This window comes from Alligator mississippiensis, chromosome 10 (assembly GCF_030867095.1).
Source record: "Alligator mississippiensis isolate rAllMis1 chromosome 10, rAllMis1, whole genome shotgun sequence".
In the NCBI taxonomy this organism is placed as follows: Eukaryota; Metazoa; Chordata; order Crocodylia; family Alligatoridae; genus Alligator; species Alligator mississippiensis.
In genome coordinates this window covers 4,777,496-4,797,796 of record NC_081833.1, presented here as the reverse complement: position 1 = coordinate 4,797,796, position 20,301 = coordinate 4,777,496, and the positions used below count along the sequence as shown (strand labels likewise).

At 48.6% G+C, this 20,301-nt stretch overlaps 1 protein-coding gene across 4 annotated transcripts in view; it reads left to right on the top strand.

The window, feature by feature from the left end:
* The window catches only part of SSH1 (slingshot protein phosphatase 1), a 44,848-nt gene that overhangs the window by 16,067 nt on the left and 8,480 nt on the right, over positions 1 to 20,301 (top strand). For 3 of the 4 annotated variants that reach the window (XM_059713392.1, XM_059713391.1, XM_019486769.2), the window contains 11 exons: positions 4,158 to 4,261; positions 7,301 to 7,365; positions 8,241 to 8,362; positions 11,763 to 11,831; positions 12,371 to 12,436; positions 13,922 to 14,116; positions 14,386 to 14,479; positions 15,338 to 15,466; positions 16,690 to 16,736; positions 18,224 to 18,370; positions 19,912 to 20,112. In XM_059713392.1, the coding sequence (XP_059569375.1) occupies positions 4,158 to 4,261; positions 7,301 to 7,365; positions 8,241 to 8,362; positions 11,763 to 11,831; positions 12,371 to 12,436; positions 13,922 to 14,116; positions 14,386 to 14,479; positions 15,338 to 15,466; positions 16,690 to 16,736; positions 18,224 to 18,370; positions 19,912 to 20,112 (1,239 nt within the window). Of the gene's footprint in view, positions 1 to 1,275; positions 1,377 to 4,157; positions 4,262 to 7,300; positions 7,366 to 8,240; positions 8,363 to 11,762; positions 11,832 to 12,370; positions 12,437 to 13,921; positions 14,117 to 14,385; positions 14,480 to 15,337; positions 15,467 to 16,689; positions 16,737 to 18,223; positions 18,371 to 19,911; positions 20,113 to 20,301 lie in introns of those variants that run through there. The other variant, XM_019486768.2, reaches the window with a different exon arrangement.

The following is a 20,301-nucleotide window of genomic DNA, read 5'->3' as shown; positions in this document are numbered from 1 at the left end:
CTCCGTAACAGAGAGCGTGGAGGAAGAGCAGATAAAACTGGAAGCCGTAAGCCCCCGAGCCTGCTCTCGGGCAGGTCTAAAATAACTTCATTGACTTAACGCTGTAAATTCAGAGACCCTCCAGTTATCACAGAATACAGCGTCAATTTATTTGCTGGGGAAACCTTTGGGAGGGGGGAGCTTATCAACTGTCCTGTTATTTGCCTGTACTCTCTCCCTCTGAGGATTTCAAAGAGGCTTCCATGTGCTCATGAATATAGTCTTATGCTTCTGCGAGGAGGTGGATAACATTATCCCCTGTACAGTCCTAGTGCAGTCAAGGGACTTAGCTAGGGTCACCCGGGAGGTCAGTGGCAGAGCTGAGCAAATCTTATGTCTCTTGCTAAACGCATCCTGCTTCTGAGTGATCACGTGTGTCCTGTTGTAACTTTGGCATTGCCTTTATTCTTGAGTCGTTTGCTATGTAAAGTGACCCGATTGGTAAAAATCCCCCTCACCAGGAATTTATTTTTGTGGCATTTGCTAATTGGGAGGGTTGAGAAGGGCAAAAAACAATGACTAGAGGCATTGTGGTGGTTCTCACTCGCTGTAGCATGCGACGATGAGTCCTGCCATTAGAAAGGTCTTGGGCAGAATTGGGTGAAGGTTCTCTAAGAAGCTGCCTTCAGTGATTGTGGTTAAAAGCAGCCCCTAACACACTAGATGGCCCAAAAGACTTCGTGTTCACGGGGAATCAGTTGCCAGCGAGTCACTTTGGAACAGAGCGAGCCAAAACGTGGCCGCGCCACAAGCAAGGAAGTGGTTTGGCTTGAAATGGAGCCCTCTTCTCGGCCCTACCTTTGCATCATGGTATGCAGTGTTTAGTTATTAAAAACAGTCATCCATCAGTGTGTCACTTTTATCTAGTCATGTCCAAATGAATATGGACTTGACTGGGAGCACAGCTGTTTTGCTTTACCCTCTCTGATCTGCGCTGCATCGCTTTCAGAACATGCAAGGGGGGGGAGCTTGTAGGAGGGGAATGATTAGATGAGCTTCAGCTGGTTTTTTTCCCCCTGTTTGAATGGCCCTCTTTCATCAGGATATGTTAGAACAAGTGCTTTTTCAAGCCAGAATATCAGTGGAAGACACGACGTTCTGTAAAAGTCATCCAGTTCCTGGGTAGCATCAACAGATGAGATTTCTCTGCTCCTCGTAGAATATACAGTCCACCCTTTTTTTTACCCCCTTCTTTTTTAAATTTTTTTTTAAGGCTTTAGAAGCAAAAGGATGTGAGTTGAACAGTGGGTTATGAATCTTTTTGGTTTTACTGACTTCTGCCTATGTCTGGGGCCCGCACAATGCTTCTGCCGTTCAAAGACATCCAGGACAGCTTAGTACGTATCATTTGTTTTCATTCTGCTGCCGAACGTTGCTTCTTAGGACATCGGCAGCGCAAGTCGGGGCGCAGCGGGGCAGGGTTTGCTGGGTAATGTTGGGCGTTTTTTTTAGAAAAAAAGTCATTGAAATTTCTATGAAACCTCTGCGTCCCGTGGTGATGAGCTGTGGAAATGCAACTTTGCTGCTATCACGAGAGAGGTGTGATTGAGAGAGGTCCAGCGTGGAAGCGGGTTGGAATATCCTGCTTTGCTGTTGTCGGTTTTGTTCCATTCGCCGCATGCTGGGACGTGCACGAGGTGATAGAAAGAAAAAACATCTCTTGCAGGAAGCCAGCAGGGTATGTATTTGGGCCAGCACTGGGCTGCGTCCCTGCTTGAGCTCCTAAAGTATGAGCTGCCACAAAGGGGCACTTTGATCTGCCAGCGTATTAAATCCATGCGTCACCATTTTGGAAACCCACTAAAGAAAAGGATGGTGTGGGGACCGCAGAGTGCATGGTGGTGGGGAGACGCATCCCATCTGCTTGGGAGAGGGCTGCCTTTTGTGAGGTCAGTGATGCAGTTTGGGAAATGAGTATGGCTTTTTTTTGTGTGTGTGTCTTGATTTCAGCAAGTCCTTTGACTTCCTGCCGTTGTTTTCTTCCAGTCATTTTGTGATGGTCGTCTGTTTGCCGTGACTGCGGTCTGGTCCCAAGTTGGGGGATCCTGGCAAACATTGGACAATGCAGAATTCTCCTTTCCTTCTAACCGGGAATGCTCTTCTTCAGCATAAAAGGGTCACTATTAGTAAAACCAGAGGGAGATCGCAGAGGAGACAACCTGCCAAACCTAGGGTTGCTGGTGACGTAGCGAGAGAGTTTTGTCTTCGATCAGTTTATTCATTTATTTTTATTGCAAATCGAGATTTCTGCCAGTTTTTCATTGGGTGGAAAAGAATATCTGGTGTCTGTTTCCTGTTTTCCAAAGAGAAACTTAAAAGATCCATTTCCCAAATTTTTCAAGATCAGGCTACTGCTAACTATTGGGTTTTTCTTCTGCCCAAAAAGAAGGCTAGGATTAAAGTTAGGCATAGGATTATTAAAGGGGAACCGTATCAGATATCGGCTCCCAGAGTGTCCTTGCGGTGGAGGTGTTCATGGGAGCAACCGTGTTTTCATACAACCCTTTCATTGTTTTACTTTCCCGTTGGCGTGGCAGAGCCAATGTGGGTATGGGAGAACAATCTGGATTCATTATCCTTGGCAGTTAATGAGATTAGCCAAATTAATGATCTGCAGCACCCAAATGAATGACCCCGAATTAATGATCTGCAGCGTTGGGGCACACGCAGAGCTTTCCAACCAACTTTTTGTCCCTAGTGGAGCAAGCAAATGTGCTTCACGTTGCTCGGAGAGTAAATGTAACCCTGTTTCAGGCCTTTTCCTGAGTGCAGCCATGCTCGAAGGATCTTACTCTTCTCATAACCATGAGCTTTGGACACCTGCTAGAACAGGAGATAACTTTCACATTGATCCAAAGCCCAGATCTAAATGCTACTGGATTTTTCTTGGGGAAGCCTTACACTCAGTGGAAAGAGAGACGCCCTCAGAGAGGGGACCCTGAAATGTCATGTCTCCCACTAGGAAGTTCTCGGACAGAACGGACTTCCTACCAAAGTAAAATGCAGGGAGAAACCAGCCAAAAAAAAAAAGGGCTTGGGAGCTTCAGCTTCCATGTGGCTGATTCTGCAGCAGGAATAACTCCCCCTGGTCACATTTGCTGCATGCATCATTTGTGCTTAGCAGACAATTGCTATTAAATAAAGATGAAAAGCCTCGGTTCGGAAGTACGGGGTGAGGGGAGGATAAATTTGGGTCTAAAATGAGGCACCTCCCTTGTCCTGGGCATCACTTGATGTCTCGGGCTCTGTAAGAAATGCAGGGTCAGCAGGAGCTGTGCTAACCAAAATGGAGCTTAGCTGACGCGGATTTGGAGCGTTGTGGGAAATGCTAACTTTAGCAGTGGACACCGACACAATGGCAAACACTCCCCGGCGCATCCCGATACCCTGTCATTAGATCGGAGCTGACTCTTGCTGTAACACCATACTTTTTTCAGCTTTTCCTCTGTATTGCTGTCAGCCTCATGGGAACACGTGTTGCGCACAGTGGGGCCTGCCCTGCTGTCGGCAGAAGCTTTAAAGGGTGACGGGCGGAGGTTTGATGGGAACCAGAGAGGCTTTCCTTCCGTGCGAGTTGGTTTTACCTTACGGTTTCGCAGGAGTTGCATTCGTGATGCACGACTTTCCATTCAAAAGGATGCTTCCCCCTCTCTTGCCTCTGAAATGCGACTGTTCCTTGCGTTTCCTTGCCTTTCCATCGCTAAGAAACCTGGGCACCAGGAATTGCTAAAGGAAATGAGATGGGTCAGCACCTAGCAGGGGAAGTGATCTCAACGGTCTGAAGTTTCTCAGATGGCTGGGGTTGTATTTTTTAAGTTGAATTCGATAGCACAGTGATGGAAAGTGACTTCCATCCCTGACACTTCATGCAGAGAAAGCCCGGGGCGACCAGGCGTAGTGACCGGTTGGCACATTTGCATCGTTCTCCACCTTCTTCATTTATTTATTTTTTTTTTAAGCATTCACAGCTTGCTAGGAAGCAATATCTGACTCTGAAAGTCTGCAAACCCACATCCGGTTTGGGCCTTTCTACTGCAAACATCTCCGACCCCGTAAGTGTTTGGCTGCTGATGTTCTTGGTGTTGATTTCCTGTGTCTCTTTTTTTGTTGTTTTCCAGCCTAAGCGAGAGCTTTTTCATGGTGAAAGGGGCGGCGCTTTTCTTACAACAAGGGAACAGCTCACAAGGCCAGCGGAGTCTGCAGCACCTTCACAAGCATGCAGGTGGTTGATCGAGTCTCGCACACCGCATTACCGTCTTCTGTTCCTTCCCTCACGCCGTCCACGGTGACAGGCGAATAGCCCGAGCGAGGAGGGGCATGACCTGCTGTAGTCACTGGAGTGGGTCCACGTGTCAGCTGCTGAGTAAAAGCAGATTTGCAACCCACTTAGCTTGGAGTAGGCTGAACTGGAGCGTGAGTGTCGTGTCCTCACGTCAACTCCTGGAGTCTCTGGGAATTGTCACTCCCTGGAGTAGTAAATGGGCCGTCTGTGCACGTCTGAGCAAGCAGCACAGTGGTCTTCAGCAGACGGGAATCTGCTGAGCGCCCAGAGCTGCTCTCCATGCTTTCTGCTTTTGAAGAACTGCCTCTTCATTTCCATGTCTGTGATTTGTAACTACACCCCCTTCACCTTCTTCCCTTTCCGCAGAGGGCAAAAAGGGGAAGCCCCTACACTTCACAGCGCTTGAAAATGTGCTTGTCCCCAGTTTGATGGCGCTGGTTCAGCAAGGCATTTGAGGACGTGCTTGATTTTTAAGCATGTGTGTAGCCCAGCTGAAATCAACCCACGGCTTAAAGTTAAGCAACGTGCCTTGCTGAATCAGGGCCTACCGTTGAAATCATACTGAGGTTTTTGAGGACCAGGTAAGAGGTTTTGTCCCATCCGCACACCTTATTTGAAATAAAGGGGCGGTTTTGTTTAAAAAGTAACTTTCAGGCAGACCTGTTAATTGTCCTGCTATTAGCTTGGGATAGGGGAACCATCTGTAAAGACTTCTAGATATAATCATTTTATCTTTAATATTAATAGCAGATATAGACTGTGTGTGACAGAGAGACTGCACCATGTATGTGCAATAAAACAAAAATACCCCCGCAGAAATCACATCCCTGCTCCTCTTCTGTGGAGTTGTCCACTGTAGTTATTGTCACCTGGGAATTGGAGAGAAAAAGAAGCCAGTTTTGATCATGGCCATTTGAAATTAAAACTATTGACTAGATTGTTGTGACTGGAGAATCGGGGTGGTGTAGGGGCAGCTGGAGAGGAGGGGGAGCTCAGGGTAGAGTGATGTGACCCTATTGAGAGCTCCCAGTTCATTTCTGGCTGAAAAGGGGCCTGGCCAGCAGTTACCAGAAGAGAATCCATGTTCTTCTGTGTTCGCTGTCTTTGCTATTTAACCAGCTCAAGCCATGGGAGGTGATTAATAAGTGCGGGGTGCAGGGCAGCAGAATGGAAGGTCTGTGCATAGAAGACCCAGTCCCCAAGTGAATCGTGGGAATCGCACCATGTTGAATGGAACCGAGGAGCCGCCTTTGCCTATGAGTGTGCTGCCCTCAGCGCGCGATGCCTGCGGACTCAGAAAGCTAGCATTCACCAGAGGCTCTGACTCAGTGGTCCTCAACCTCAAGGTCCTTAGGAAATGCCAGTTCTTAGCTTTCTCTTGGTTTCTGATTGCAGAAAAATAATGGAGTGCTTCTTCTGCTGCAGAGAGCTCAGAAAGACCGCAACAGGGCAGAATGGTTTTGACGCTATGAATTCCTGTTGGAAAACTCTGGGTTTATCATGTTTGCACGCCTAACAGTGCTAACATTGCATGACACCCCGTAGCACCCTAGAAAGGATCTCAAGGCACCCCAGGGTGCTGGTTGAGAATCACTGCTCCAGCTAATCCAGCCAATCTCTCAGCTTCATAGGAAGGCAGCTCCTCTCTCTTGCAATTTAGCAAAGGGGGGAAATGAAATCAAAAGCCCATCTCCATGGTGTTTATTCAGTGGAGACTAGGCAAATGCCTGGTTAGCCCTGAGTGAGACAACTAATGCAAAGGAGAAGAGAACAGAGCAGCTTCAAGCAGCTGTAGCGTGAAGCAGGATGTAGTGCTCCCAGCTCAGGAATAATTGCCGAAATCTGGAAACCGACAAAGAGCAGTTACCAAAAGAACAAAAAAGGAATCCGAAACGTAGGTCATTTTTTACTTTTTGCCCAGTCTCTTGTAAGATTTAGGTCATTGCAGCCCTGCACAAACTAGAACACACCCTGGTTTCTTGTCATCTCCAGCTTGGCCATGAAAGGCGCCAGCGTGGTTGTCGTAACAACACCGTTTGTGCACTGATCCCACTAAGATGTGCAAAAGAGCGCCCCATGCTTTTATAGCTTCTGCTGCCGCTGGTTTTGGAGTAAGGGTTTCTTGGAGGCAGAGAATAAAAAATCCAGGGTATATTGAGGGAAGGAGCATGTGGGAAAGGCACAGTGTGGTACTGTGTGTCTGCTGCTTAGTAAACACTCCAGAGCACAAAGAGCATATTTGAAAGCCAAGCCTGGCTTTTCTCTGTTTGTCAGCAATTTCCCATGCCCAGCAAACATCCTACGGGAGGCATTGTGCCTTGTGTGGAAAGTGAGGCATGTGTTAGCAGGTTATTGGACATGGGCTGGTTTTGCATCGACATTCACAACTTGTTGCCTTTACTTCTGTAGATCCCAAGCCAGCGGTTGGAGGAGAAGCCTTGCATATTTAGGCTGAAGTGCTCTCACCACCTTAACTGCATCTAGTTCACTCATGGGAAACTGCTGGGTGCCCAGGCAGGGACAGTGGCCTGAATGACATCAGTGGGCTAGAACCCATGGGCATGCGTGAAGTTTGCAAGTTCGATTTATTTTTTGGGGCTCCAAATCTTTCAGCAATTTTTTTAAATTGGGGAAATTCTCCTTTCCACCCCAAGCTCCAGGCACACTGCCAGGTCTTCTGCTCACAGTCCTTCCTTCATGTTAGGCGCACGGTGGTGTAATTATGAGAGAGACTCATCATTATAATGGGAGCCTTTGTGTGTTTGGCACCTGCTAAATGCAGAGAAACAGCCATACCTTTATCCAGGGAGTGCAATTCCATTGTCATCTCAAGGATTTTCTGAGACTACAGGGTTTCAGTGACTTTCCATATAGTCACTACCTAGAGAAATTAGGTTTCTGTGGAAGTCAGGAGGATGCATAGAATACAGTGCATTAAGCAAAGATTGTCTTTTAATGGTTTCCTTTTGGTCTCTGCAGGTGACTTGCCCCAGCACCTCCAGGTGATGATCAACCTTCTTCGCTGTGAGGACAGAATCAAACTGGTGAGAGGAGCTGCCATTTGTGCCTGTCTTTCAGCCAGCAGAGTTTGAGATGGCTCCAGAAAGCAATGCCATAGAAAAGCAGGGCAGGAAGGGTGTTCAGGAGGTCATCTAGACCAGTGCTCTGCTCCAGCCAGGATCTTCCATGTCTAAATCATCCCAGAGTTTGTCTAACCTGCTCTTAGCAACATCCAGCGATGGAGATTCTGCAGCCACTCTAGATTAATTCCATCCTCAGGCTTATAGAGATTTTCCTTATATCTAACCAAGGTCTCCCTCATTGCAGTTTAAGCCCAATGCTTCCAGATTGTTGAAGCCATCCTCATTGACAGGCCCAACAGGGCCGTGTTTCTTTCCTAAAGAAGGCAAAAGAACAGATATTTTAACATATAGCTGTCTTGGTGAGCTAACCAGGCAGTCACCAATTTGCAGAGGGTGTAACATGTCACCTCAGGAGGGAAAGGCCACAGGAATGACCCCAATAAAGGTCACTGTGTCTTGTAAGGATCATAAAAAGAAGAGATGGAAGAGGTTTCCTAGCACTGCACTGCATCCCAGTCCAGGACAACCCAAGTGCTTTTGTCAGCTTGCTGAGTTCAATTGTTGTTCAGAAAAACCCTCCATTGTACCTTCCGCTCTCACTTGAGCTTGTAATCAGCTCTTGAAAATGAGGTGGGCCACCTAGACAACTCACTCTTCCATTGCACCCTTCCTCTCCTGGTCAGGTCTTGGCTAAACTGCCAGTCTGTCTGGTGAAAGGAAAGGCAGGAGCCATGTCGGCCTGCAGGTTTGACACAAGCGTCATAGGGCCTTGGAGCAGAGCTGCCAAGCAAATAACAGTCGCAGCAACTCTCCAGAGCTGTGTTGTCTTCTTCTAGGCCGTGCGTTTGGAAAGCGTGTGGACAGACCGTGTCAGGTACATGGTGGTCGTGTACAGCAGCGGGCGACAAGACACAGAGGAAAACATTTTACTGGGCGTGGACTTCTCCAGCAAGGAGAGGTACGTCTGCGAAGGTGTCTTGCACCCGGCCGTCATTTTAACAAGACACACTGTAGGTGATACGATCTCCCAGTCTGGGTGAAGGGCAGGAGCTGGAGCTGTCTGGAAATGGAGCTTTGGTTTGACAGCATTGTGTTTTTCCAGGAATTCCTTCCTCCTGAATCAGGATGTTGTCATAGTCATAGATGTTAGGGTCGGAAGGGACCTCAATAGATCGTCAAGTCTGACCCCCTGCATAAGCAGGAAAGAGTGCTGGGTCTAGATGACCCCAGCTAGATGCCTATCTAACCTCCTCTTGAAGACCCCCAGGGTAGGGGAGAGCACCACCTCCCTTGGGAGCCCGTTCCAGACCTTGGCCACTCGAACTGTGAAGAAGTTCTTCCTAATGTCCAATCTAAATCTGCTCTCTGCTAGCTTGTGGCCATTATTTCTTGTAACCCCCAGGGGCGCCTTGGTGAATAAATCCCCACCAATTCCCTTCTGTGCCCCCGTGATGAACTTATAGGCAGCTACAAGGTCGCCTCTCAACCTTCTCTTGCGGAGGCTGAAAAGGTCCAGTTTCGCTAGTCTCTCCTCGTAGGGCTTGGTCTGCAGGCCCTTGACCATACGAGTTGCCCTTCGCTGTACCCTCTCCAGGTTATCCACATCCTTCTTGAAGTGTGGCGCCCAGAATTGCACGCAGTACTCCAACTGTGGTCTGACCAGCGCCCGATAGAGGGGAAGTATCACCTCCCTGGACCTATTCGTCATGCATCTGCTGATGCACGATAAAGTGCCATTGGCTTTCCTGATGGCTTCGTCACACTGCCGGCTCATGTTCATCTTGGAGTCCACTAGGACTCCAAGATCCCTTTCCACCTCTGTGCCACCCAGCAGGTCATTCCCTAGGCTGTAGGTGTGCTGGACATTTTTCCTCCCTAGGTGCAGCACTTTGCATTTCTCCTTGTTGAACTGCATCCTGTTGTTTTCTGCCCACTTGTCCAACCTGTCCAGGTCTGCCTGCAGCTGTTCCCTGCCCTCCGGCGTGTCCACTTCTCCCCATAGCTTTGTGTCATCTGCAAACTTGGACAGAGTACATTTCACTCCCATGTCCAAGTTGCTGATAAAGACATTAAAGAGTATCGGTCCAAGGACCGAACCCTGCGGGACCCCACTGCCCACACCCTTCCAGGTCGAAACCAACCCATCCACCACGACTCTTTGGGTGCGACCCTCTAGCCAATTCGCCACCCACCGGACTGTGCAGTCATCCAAGTCACAGCCTCTTAACTTGTTCACCAGTATGGGGTGGGATACCGTATCGAAGGCCTTCCTGAAGTCCAGGTATACGACATCCACCCCTCCTCCTGTGTCCAGGCGTTTCGTAACCTGGTCATAGAAAGAGACTAGGTTGGTCAGGCACGATCTGCCCGCCACAAACCCATGCTGGTTTCCCCTCAGCATAATTTGTCCTGCCGGGCTCTCACAAATGTGAGCCTTGATAATTTTTTCAAATACTTTACCAAGGATGGAGGTGAGACTGACTGGCCTATAGTTGCCCGGGTCCTCCTTCCTCCCCTTCTTGAAAATGGGGACCACATTAGCCCTTTTCCAGTCCTCCGGGACTTGGCTCGTGCGCCACGAGCATTCGAATATTCCCGCCAGTGGCTCTGCAATGACGTCGGCCAGTGCCTTCAGCACCCTCGGATGGAGCCCAAAATATGGGAATGATATTATGCAGTTCCTCTAGAAAGTACTCGGTATTCTAAAAGTCCCATACGCATGTTATGACCCAGAACCACCGTCATTATCCTGATTTCAGAGAGGAAGAAACAGAGACAGAGAAGTTACTTGCTGAAGGACATGTGGGCAGTGTGATAGACTTCCAGGTTCCCATTTTATACCTCTGCCTTGCTTCACCTGATGCTGTTTAAGAAACAGGCAAAACCTGGGCGGATTTTTAAAGCAACTTTCTTTTTTTCCTCTATTAAATTGGAACATATTTTTCTGTGCTGTGAATGGAGATGGCATATAGTCTTAGGAGGGACTGATGCCACTATAATGTGTGATAGGATAACATTTCCTTTGGTAGCAAGGCACGGCCAGTGAGATTACTCTAAAGATTTTTTTCTCATTGGCTTTGAGCTAGTGCTGCCCAAAAGGGGAGGAAAGCTCCGAATCCAAAACAAGTGTATGGAGCATTCATCTGTGCGGCGGCCAGCCCGGGAGTGTTTGCTGCAGCTTACGGTTTTGAAATAATGGCTTCTGGTAGTTACTAGTTGAAAACCATCAGGGCAGATGCACCAGAGAAGCCCTGAGGTGATGGTAGGGTATTTTCTATCACCATGAACCCCATAATACTTCGTTTTAGTGAATTAAAGAAATACGTAATGTAAAAACCACCATCTATCAGTATTGGCAGCTAGGGAGCCCGTGGTCCTTTGCTGAGGCCAGAATGGCAGTCTGAGGTTGTAACCATTTTGGCTGCTAAGCATTTGTTCCTGGCCCGGCGCTGTTTCTATTTATTCCCTTTTCCATCCATTTAATACAAAACACTTTCTTCCAAGAAAGCTCTGATGTGCATGTTATCCACATGGTTGTTAAAATTGGCCTCTTGTTGCTTTTGATCTCTCATATCAATGAGGATATGGCTGAAAGAAAGAAAAAAAAAATCGAATTCTTTGCAAACTGGCTACAGCAGCAAACATGCTAATTTCCTTTAAAAGTTTAATATCTTGGCAGCTTAATTATTTACTAGTTGAAAGCAACTGGCCCACATTACAGTCTAGTTTTCTTGCCAGATTTCTCCTTGCAGATTCAAGCGGTGGGTTTTTTTTGGGTTGAGTAAACTCGTAAAACCCTTTTTAACCCCTTCCACCAGCTCAAGTGAAATGCAGTCCTTTCAAAGGTCTTTCCCGGCCTCTTTAGGGAGGCAGGTTTGGATGGTCTGTGACCTGCCAAGGTTTTTTTGGCTGACCTTGGTGAGTTGGAGTCCTCTGTGTCCATATTGCTGGGACCTGGTGGGCAGGAGTATCTGCTGCGTGTGTGTCCCAAGCTGCATGGGAATTATCCCAGGGGAAGGGAATGAAGGTGAAGCCCCAGGTGACTCTTCCCTGGGGTACAATGGCCCCTAGCGAGCAAGCTTTGTTTGGGGTGTGGGGGGAAGAGGTAGAATTTGTCATTCTCTTGCTTTCCCAAAGTCGCTGCATAGAACAGCAGACCTTGGGCATGTCACTCCCTATGGCGTTGCAAGGAGCCAAGATGCTGCACTTGCAGTGGCTAGCCTGGGAGGTGAGATTTTTAAAGGAGGGTAAAGAAGATCCGTAATCTGCTGGCTGCTAGCTGGGGGTATGTCATTGTTGTGGCTTGGGGTCATATTCCTGATAACCACAGCACCAGTTTCTCTCCTTTTCTCTGGCAGTAAAAGCTGCACCATTGGGATGGTCCTGCGGCTGTGGAGTGATACCAAGATCCATCTTGATGGGGATGGGTAAGGAATGAAAGCGTGCGTTGCCTAGAAGGACAAATGTGGGTGTGAGGGAAAAGCAAGGCGTAGGAGCTGAGGCTAACCGGAGAGGGGGTAGGTTTGATTTATTCCTTGGTGTATCAGAGGACTGTTCTAAGAGTGTGCCTCATTTCCAAGGTTAGTACAGACTGCAATTCTTCTGCCTCCATCCATTTAATTAATCATTTGCTTTTGGATCCTGGCGCCCTCATGCTGTCAGATTGAATGTGTTATATCTTCTTAATGGTTCTGTAAAGAAAACCGATCTGTTGTAGTTCAGTTCCGTGCACTGCATGTGCAAGGCCTCCCTCTTCCTTGACATTCTCGTTTGCAAGGAGGTTAAGGCCCACGTGAGAAAATCCGGCTGCGTAAATTCTGGTTGTGTTAACAGCCCCCACTGCCATTGGTACCTCTGCCTTCGTTCAGCTTTGCAATGCAGGTGCCGCTGGCTTCTTGTTGGCTGAATGCAGCTTCTGATGCAAAAAGGAGCATGGTGTGACTGATCTCTCTTCTCTCTCTATCAGTGGATTTAGCGTTAGCACTGCCGGGAGGATGCACATCTTCAAACCAGTTTCCGTGCAGGCCATGTGGTATGTACGCTGGCTTAGTTGTATTGGTAAAAGCATGAGATTGTCAGTTCTGCTAGTGAATTTTAACACCCCTTCCCCCCCACACACACACATTTTACAGTTTGTATAGACGTTAGCAAACACCTCTCAAGGTGCAGGGAAGGTGTCATTCTCCAGAAAGCCAAGGGTATTAGCAGGTCCCTGTACTGAAAGGTTTTTAATATGCATGCTGATTCATAACCAGACCATTTTCCCCATGATAGATGACATGCTTCTGTTGCAAGCAGATCTGTCCTCTCCAGCCTAAGCACTGAGGGAAATTACATGAATGAGATGGATCAGGATGAAAAGCAACTCAGAGGTGGAATTTGCCAGGTTGCAAACCCCTAGCTGCCTCTTCACATGGTTTTTTTGTAACTAGGTGAAGAAGACATCTAGTGCTCCATGTAGCCCATCTCATGGAATTGCCAGCGCCCTGCGTTCCTTCAGGGTCGCCCTGGACGTCCTGCTTTCTCGGAGCTTTCCATGCGGCCCCAATCAGCTTTGATTACATTGGCTGGGCTTCCATCCTCTCACCCACCCACATGCACAGATTCCAGAGCAGCCAGACCGGGCTGTTAGAGCAGCCACAGAATCCAGGGCTCCTGGGAACGCAGATTGCTTTTCATGGCAAGGACTTTAGAATAACTGACCAACACAGATGACACGTCTCATGTATTTCAATGCGTGCCATTTGCTGGCTGTGTCAGAGGTTTCGAAAATCCCACATCGTGTAGTAATCAGTGTGGAAAAGATGCGGATATGGAGAAAGGTATCATTTGAGGGGCTGTTTGGTACGCAAACAAAACCCTGGTTATTGCTACTTTTAAACTGTGCCCCTCCTGTTGGTAAACTCAGATGTGGTTGATGCGTTCACTGTAAAAATCCTCTTCTGAATCGAAGGCTTCTTTTTTTAACAAAAAAGGTTGGTGCTAGAATCGACAAAAACAAAACACCCAATGTGGGGTGTGCCGGGGGCCAGGATTGCTGTTAAATATGCCTTTCAGCTTCTTGGGAAAGGTGGTTTGAGATGTCCGCATTTTTCTGCTTTTTTGGATTTGGGGTTTCAAGCTAGCTAACCATTAAGCTGCAGCAGGAATGAAGCAGTGGCTAGGGCTGGTGCTGGTCTGTCACATGGGGTGAATTTCACCCTGTGCCCAAGCGGTTACCAAATGTGTGGGTTAGCGTTTGCGACTCCTCTGTCTGAGTTTGGAAGAGGAGAAGCCTTTGCTGTCCGGAAACACAACCAAGCACTAACAAATCGGTACGAAGTCCCCAGTGCAAATCTTCCATGCTTTTGGTTTCCACATTGTCCTGTTCGCCCATGACGTTCAGATCATACTCGTACAGCAGTCCAGGGACCTCAGGAGGGCCTTGAGGCATCCCTGATAAATGTTTGTCTAACCTGCACTTGCCAGCATCCAGTGGCAGAGAATCCACATCCGTCCTTGTTTTCCAAACTTGCAGGTCTGCGCTGCAGATCCTCCACAAAGCCTGCGAGGTGGCCCGGAGGTACAACTACTTCCCAGGCGGTATGGCCCTGGTCTGGGCCACGTACTACGAGAGCTGCATTGGCTCCGACCAGAGCTGCATCAATGAGTGGAACGCGATGCAGGACCTGGAGTCAACGCGCCCCGATTCCCCGGCGCTGTTTGTCGACATGTCAGTCCCGATTCTTCTCTTGAGCCTCTGCTTGTTGACGTTAGAAAACCTGTGTTTTGCCTTTCGTCTTCCAGCACTTTGGTTTCCTCTCTGTTCACAAGGGCCCTTCAGAATGCTCACCCCTTTTCCCCTGGCTGTTTCAGTTCATGCCATCCTCCTGCTCCCTTCTCCATAATTACAAGTGTCCTGTTACACAGAGGGAGCGCTGCCAAGGGCTTCTGTCCCAGCATAGTGCCTGTCTGAATGTCTCCTTTAATTTTCCTTTCCAGGCCAACTGAGAGGGAGAGGACAGAGCGGCTCATTAAAGCCAAACTCCGAAGTATCATGATGAGCAAAGACCTGGAAAATGTGACCTCCAAGGAAGTAAGGAACCCCCTACCCTGGGCTGTCCGGCAACAACCTGAGTGCTGTCAGAGTCCAGTGAAGGAGAGGTAGCTTTGTTGCAGGGCAAGTGCAGAGGACCGGGATTTAGGACCCTTGGGATCTGTATTCCCTGCTGTTCTTATCAGATTTGTGCCCTGTTCTGGGAGTCAACCACCCAGTGAGGTCTCAGAGTCTTTTGCAACAAGCAGTTGAAACCAGGAGTGCTGGGATACATGTATGAGCCTTCTGAGTTGCCCTTTAGTTGCTTGTTTGATGGGTGAAGCATTTGCATGCAACCAGGTGAGCTGGATTAAAGCTCTCTCAGATATGCAAGCACATGATGCAGTCACCCCCTTGATCTGCATTGTATATCCACGAGCTTGGCTTTTAAAGGGGAGGGGATGGGGGATAAAACTGCATGGGCAGCTCTTTTACAACTCAGAGAACTTGAAAACACCAAATTCTCTTTTCCTGTGATGCCACCACCTTTTCTTGTTTCTGATGGGTTTTGCTCTTGCTTCTTAGGGGCTAGTGCAGTGCTTGGGAGTTGAGCACAGTAGGGGATGTCTAAGTGTGTAAAAAGATGCAGTGTCGGTTGCACTGGGTTTTACACAAAGCTCTGAGTGAGCTAAATGTGGGGCCTAAAACATTGGAGGGCGACAGTTCAGTGAGGCTGTTGGTCTCGCAAAGCAATGATCTATCTCTGTGTCAGCCAGTCTCTCCCTATTCAGCCCCACGTGTAAAATGTATCAGTGCCCCCTTTTTCAAACACTGGTGAATGTTAAGCCCATTTAGGCCTTTGTGTAGGTGGTGGGTTCCTGTAGCCTAGATGGCATACTGTCATGTTCTGCCCTGCAGATCCGGAACGAGCTGGAGAAGCATATGAATTGCAACTTGAAGGAATTCAAGGAGTTTATAGATAACGAAATGCTGCTCATCCTGGGGCAGATGGACAAGCCCTCTCTGATTTTCGACCATCTGTACCTGGTAAGCAGCAGCATTCTGAGCTGTGCGTTGCAAACAGCTCGCGGGGGCTCAGGCAGGGTATTGTGTGATGCAAGGTGGGTTTTTTAATCAGTAGAGGACATAGAGCAGGGCACTGTCCAAGCACGCAGGTTATTTACTCTCAGACCCAATCAGTGTCACTGGTTTTTGCTTGCTGAATTGGGTGAAGCCGAAGGTGAGGCAGTGAGGAGGTCAAAGAGCCTTCCACTGGGTGCGGACTGCACAGAGAGTAAAGGCTGAACAGTGATGTATGCTGGAAGCCTAGGGTAAGGCTGTGAAGGAGGATGCGACTCATGTCATCTCCTACCACTAGATGGTACTGCAAGCAGAACTAGAAATTACCATCTGGAACAAAGACTTAATGAAGACAAGTGAGGTCCTGCACCCGATTCACTCCTTCCAGGACAGAGACCGAGGAAGGATTGATGTTCACAGGTCAATCTTATGTTGGCATCCTCCTAGTTTTGCTCCCTAAGGCTGTGTCCCAGATTCAGTGTGCAGCACCCACACCCCTGTAATTAGAACCTCCCCATCCTCTTGGGAGTCACCTGGGTCTAGGTTGTACCACCTGGGTTTTTGGGCATCTGAAGGGTTTTCCCTGTACAGTCGCATTTGCTACTGAGTAGCCACTGACAGTCGATTTGTGGTGGACTCGTTGGTAGGAGCTGGGCTGAGACTAATTCCCTCGACCCTAGAGACCAAGTAGATCCAGAGATGCTCGCTGCCAACCCAGACAGGCTCTGAACTGCCCCCTCGAGAGACAGGCTCAGTGCCCCACAGCCCATCTCCTTTGCCAGCTCCAGTGCCTCTCCAGTTGTCATGACTGGGAGCTTCTCAGACTAAAGTCCGACTGTATGCTCCTGTAATGTTCCCACTTGGTTCCTAACCCTATCACATGTGTGATCCATGCCTTCTCATGGGGGAGGGTTTTAAATAACAGGGCTGCCTAAGGCTTCTCCAATAAGGAAGGAGAAGGGTTTTCCAGCAAAGGCTGAAGAAACCCAAGGTTTGAGTTCCCTTTGGGTCTGCCACAACTCCATGGGTGAGTGACTCGATCCCCTTGCACCTCAGTCTGGAAGGTGTGTATCAGGAGGGCGATGATAGTCCCTTTCTTCCAGCCTTTGCATTGCCCATTTCGATGGTAGATGCTGTCATTTGTTGTAGTTTAGATTGCTCATCCTGCCTCTGTGTGACTTGCGCCCTAGGGATCAGAATGGAACGCCTCCAACCTAGAAGAGCTGCAGGGCTCAGGGTGAGTACTGCACCGTTCCTCTCCCTTCACCCCCCGGCTCTACAGGCAACCAGTGCCAGACGTTGCATGTGAAACACTTAAATCCCCATGTCACCTGCAGTTCTTCTCCTGCTCAGGTCTCTGAAGAGAGGACGTATGACCCTTATAGGGCATGGGGCACTTGAGTAAGGTACCTGGTTCTGTTTGCAGTAGCAGATGACCTGCTCTTGCCTCTCTCAGCCTCACTTCTCTGGGCTAGAAAATGGACGCAACCCTTGCCTATCTGCCTTTGTAACGTGTCTCTGGATCAGTGGATGAAGAATGCAGTGTAGCAGCTACGTATTAAATAGCTGAGCTGGTTGTTGTCTCAGGTGTGAATTCCTGAATGCTGCACACGATTAAATCTTACGGGGCATGTCGCAGAAAAGCCCTTCTCCAAATGGTGCAGAACTGCCCGAGAATGAGCACATTTGTGGGAAGCATCTTCCATTTCCCTGGTGCCTCCAGGCAGCTGCTGGGCCATCGCCTCAAGAGTTTTCTCCACTACGCCACTTCTTGGCTTGATTTGCTTTCATGCTTTCTAGGCCAGTGGGAATTTTGTGCGTAAATACTTGCTGCTCGCCCAGGACACGCTCGAGGTCCAGTCTGAGGATTGGAGAAGCATTGCTCAACAAGAAGAATAAAAATGTTTTAATTGGAGGCCTCAGGAACCAGATGTCTGAGCATTTTTGAACCAGTCAAATAAACGGCGCATTAATCCTTTGATCCTCGGTGATGGTATCTTTGACATGCTGTATTTAAAAAGCTGAAGTTGGACGAATCTTTGCCCAAATGATTGGTGTTTTTGATTTGTCTGCAGGATACAACACAATAAATTCATATGGGCACTTGCTCTCCTAGGTTGAATGGTGAAAGCCTTGCTCTTGGGCCATGCAGAAGCAGAGGGCAACTAGGCAGCTTTTATTTCATGTTTCCAGTTGGAAAGAAGGAAGAAAGGACAGTCATGTGGCCGCAGCATAGGACTAAGAATCGGGGTTCCTAGGTTTTCTCCCCAGCTGGGCTATTTGTTGTGAGACTTTGGGCAGGTCTCTGTACTTCTTCCTCCCTCAGCTTCCCCATCCAGAGAGTGGCAGTCCATTAATTTTCTTCTTGGGGTTCGTCTGTTGTTTGCAGAGTGCTCTGAGCTCCTGAGAAATGCAGAGTCTCGATTTTGTCTGGTTAGAGGCAAGATGATTTGATTGGAAGGGCAGGGAGCAAGGACCTCCTGGCTCAGGTTGCCGGGCTGGTCCTGTGAGTCCTTCATGGACATGACTCCAGCTGGTGTCTTGGAAGCTAAGGATTTGGGGACTTGGGGCCAGAGGGCGAAGGGGGCTTTGCTTCCTGTGTGTGGCGACCACTGGAGCTTTGCATCACATTTCATGTGCTTTATCAAAGACATTTTCATTCCCCCCTGAGGTCTGGCATGGTTCAACTTCATCCTTTCTCTCTTTCCCTATCCTTCCTTCCAGCATTGACTACATTTTAAACGTGACGCGGGAAATCGATAACTTCTTCCCTGGGCTGTTTGCCTATCACAATATCAGAGTGTACGACGAGGAGACGACCGATCTCCTTGCCCACTGGAATGAGGCGTATCATTTTATCAACAAGGCCAAGTAAGTGGACGATCATCTCCGGGGTGAGGGTAAGGACCTGTCGGTGTCCGTGGAGAGAGTAGGCACGAGTCCTCACGTGACTGTAGCCAGAAGACGAACCTGAAGGGAAGGCAGGAGGGGAAATGCAGTAGCTGGCAGGGCTCGGCTGAGCACTTGGAGGCGATTGCAGAGGTTGATGCTGACCTGAGCCCACCAGACGCTGCTGTGGTGCTCTTGCTGGTTAGTGGGAATGAGAAGTCTGTTCAGCAGGGGGCTTACCACACCTCCGTGTACCCCGGGAAACTCCTTGACCTGTTGCGCCTCTCTCCTCAGCTCAGCATCTGTGTCCCCGGCACTTTTCTGTGCTCCCAGCTCCCTGCCCCTCATTCTGGCACAATACCTTTATTCAGCATCTTTTACTACCATGTCAGTTTAAGGAGCTTTGCTTTCTACTGCCGTGCCAATTAAGTCGCTCTCTCTTTGCTGCTTAATTGCCAGGGGTTTTTGTCAGGCAATGAAGAGATTTCTGAGATCCCTTCTCTTGCAAAAGGCCTTTGAGAAGGGAGTTTGAGAGGCCCCTGGAATACCCAGATGCCCTGTCTGGTCCCTGGAAATGGTTAATGATTAAGCTCTTTGCCACCTCCCAGACTTAGCCTGGGCATTTTCTTTTTATGCTTCAGTTTTTGGTTTTTGTTTCCAGTTTTTTCTCTCTCTCTCTTTTTTTTTAAAGGAAGAAGTGGTGTTTTTATTCCCAGTAAGAAAGAGTAAGCTGGAAGGAGAGTTCTGTTGCAGAAAACCTTGAACAATGCGTTAGATTAGAACGGACAGAACAGTCTCCCCTGCAACAGCGAGCGACCCAAGCCCGTTGGGTTCTGCTGTAATGCACTCTAGTTTTTCTTGCCTCAATGCATGTAGTTTATAGCTGGATGGGTTTTCCTTCGTCTCCGCACCCCGCGGAGATTTTACTGATGACACCTGGTTAGCCTGTGCTTTATCATGGCTGAGCCATTCCCTCAGTTACGACCCCATCACTGGGTTTACAGGAGTTTTACTCGGTGTTGATCTTGGCTCTGTCCATCCACTGAGACTTTATGATTGGTAAAGGGCTCAGGCAGAGTGGAGGCTATAGAGGTTTTATTCTCTCACATTCATGGCACAGCGCTCTCGGGAGCCGTTGCTCTGTCCCTGTTATTTGTCTTCAGGCTTGACCACAGGTTTGTGTGGTTTGCATCAGTGACAGAGGGGGCATGCAGGACCAGTGGGGTGGCCACCACCTTGCTAGCCCCCCATTTTCAGAGACAAGGTCAGTCAGGCTGAGGGAGCTCGGGCAGCACTGCCGTGAGGTGAGACTGGTTGTTAGGTGCTGCCCTTCTCCAAATCCCCTCTTTCCTGGTGAGAGGTTTATCTTTTTTTGGACTGTTTTGCCCAAACCAATTCACTCCCCCAGCGCTGTGATCGAGAGAGCAAGTCCTCATCTGCTCCCTGTTTCAGGACGTGACAGTAAAACCTAGTAGCCAAGGACTTTGAGACACAGTCTCCCTTTCTTTTTCCCTCTCCACCAGGAAAAATCGCTCCAAGTGTCTGGTGCACTGCAAAATGGGTGTGAGTCGGTCTGCTTCTACAGTCATAGCTTATGCAATGAAGGAATTTGGCTGGTCCTTGGAAAAAGCCTACAATTATGTCAAGCAAAAACGCAGCATTGCAAGACCAAATGCGGGTTTCATGAGACAGCTGTCAGAGTACGAAGGCATTTTAGATGCAAGGTAAGATGCTGACCAGAACGTCTCCCTGGGGAGCAGGTAGCAAGTTACCATTGTGTGTGGGTCCCTTCACCGCTAAAATTAAAAAAGGAAAAAAACAGTTTAAAATTTTCAGAGCTGGTCAGAAAATGGGAAGCAAAAAAGTCTCCAGGGAAACCAGTTTTTGGTTTCAGGAACTATTTTGAAACCAAT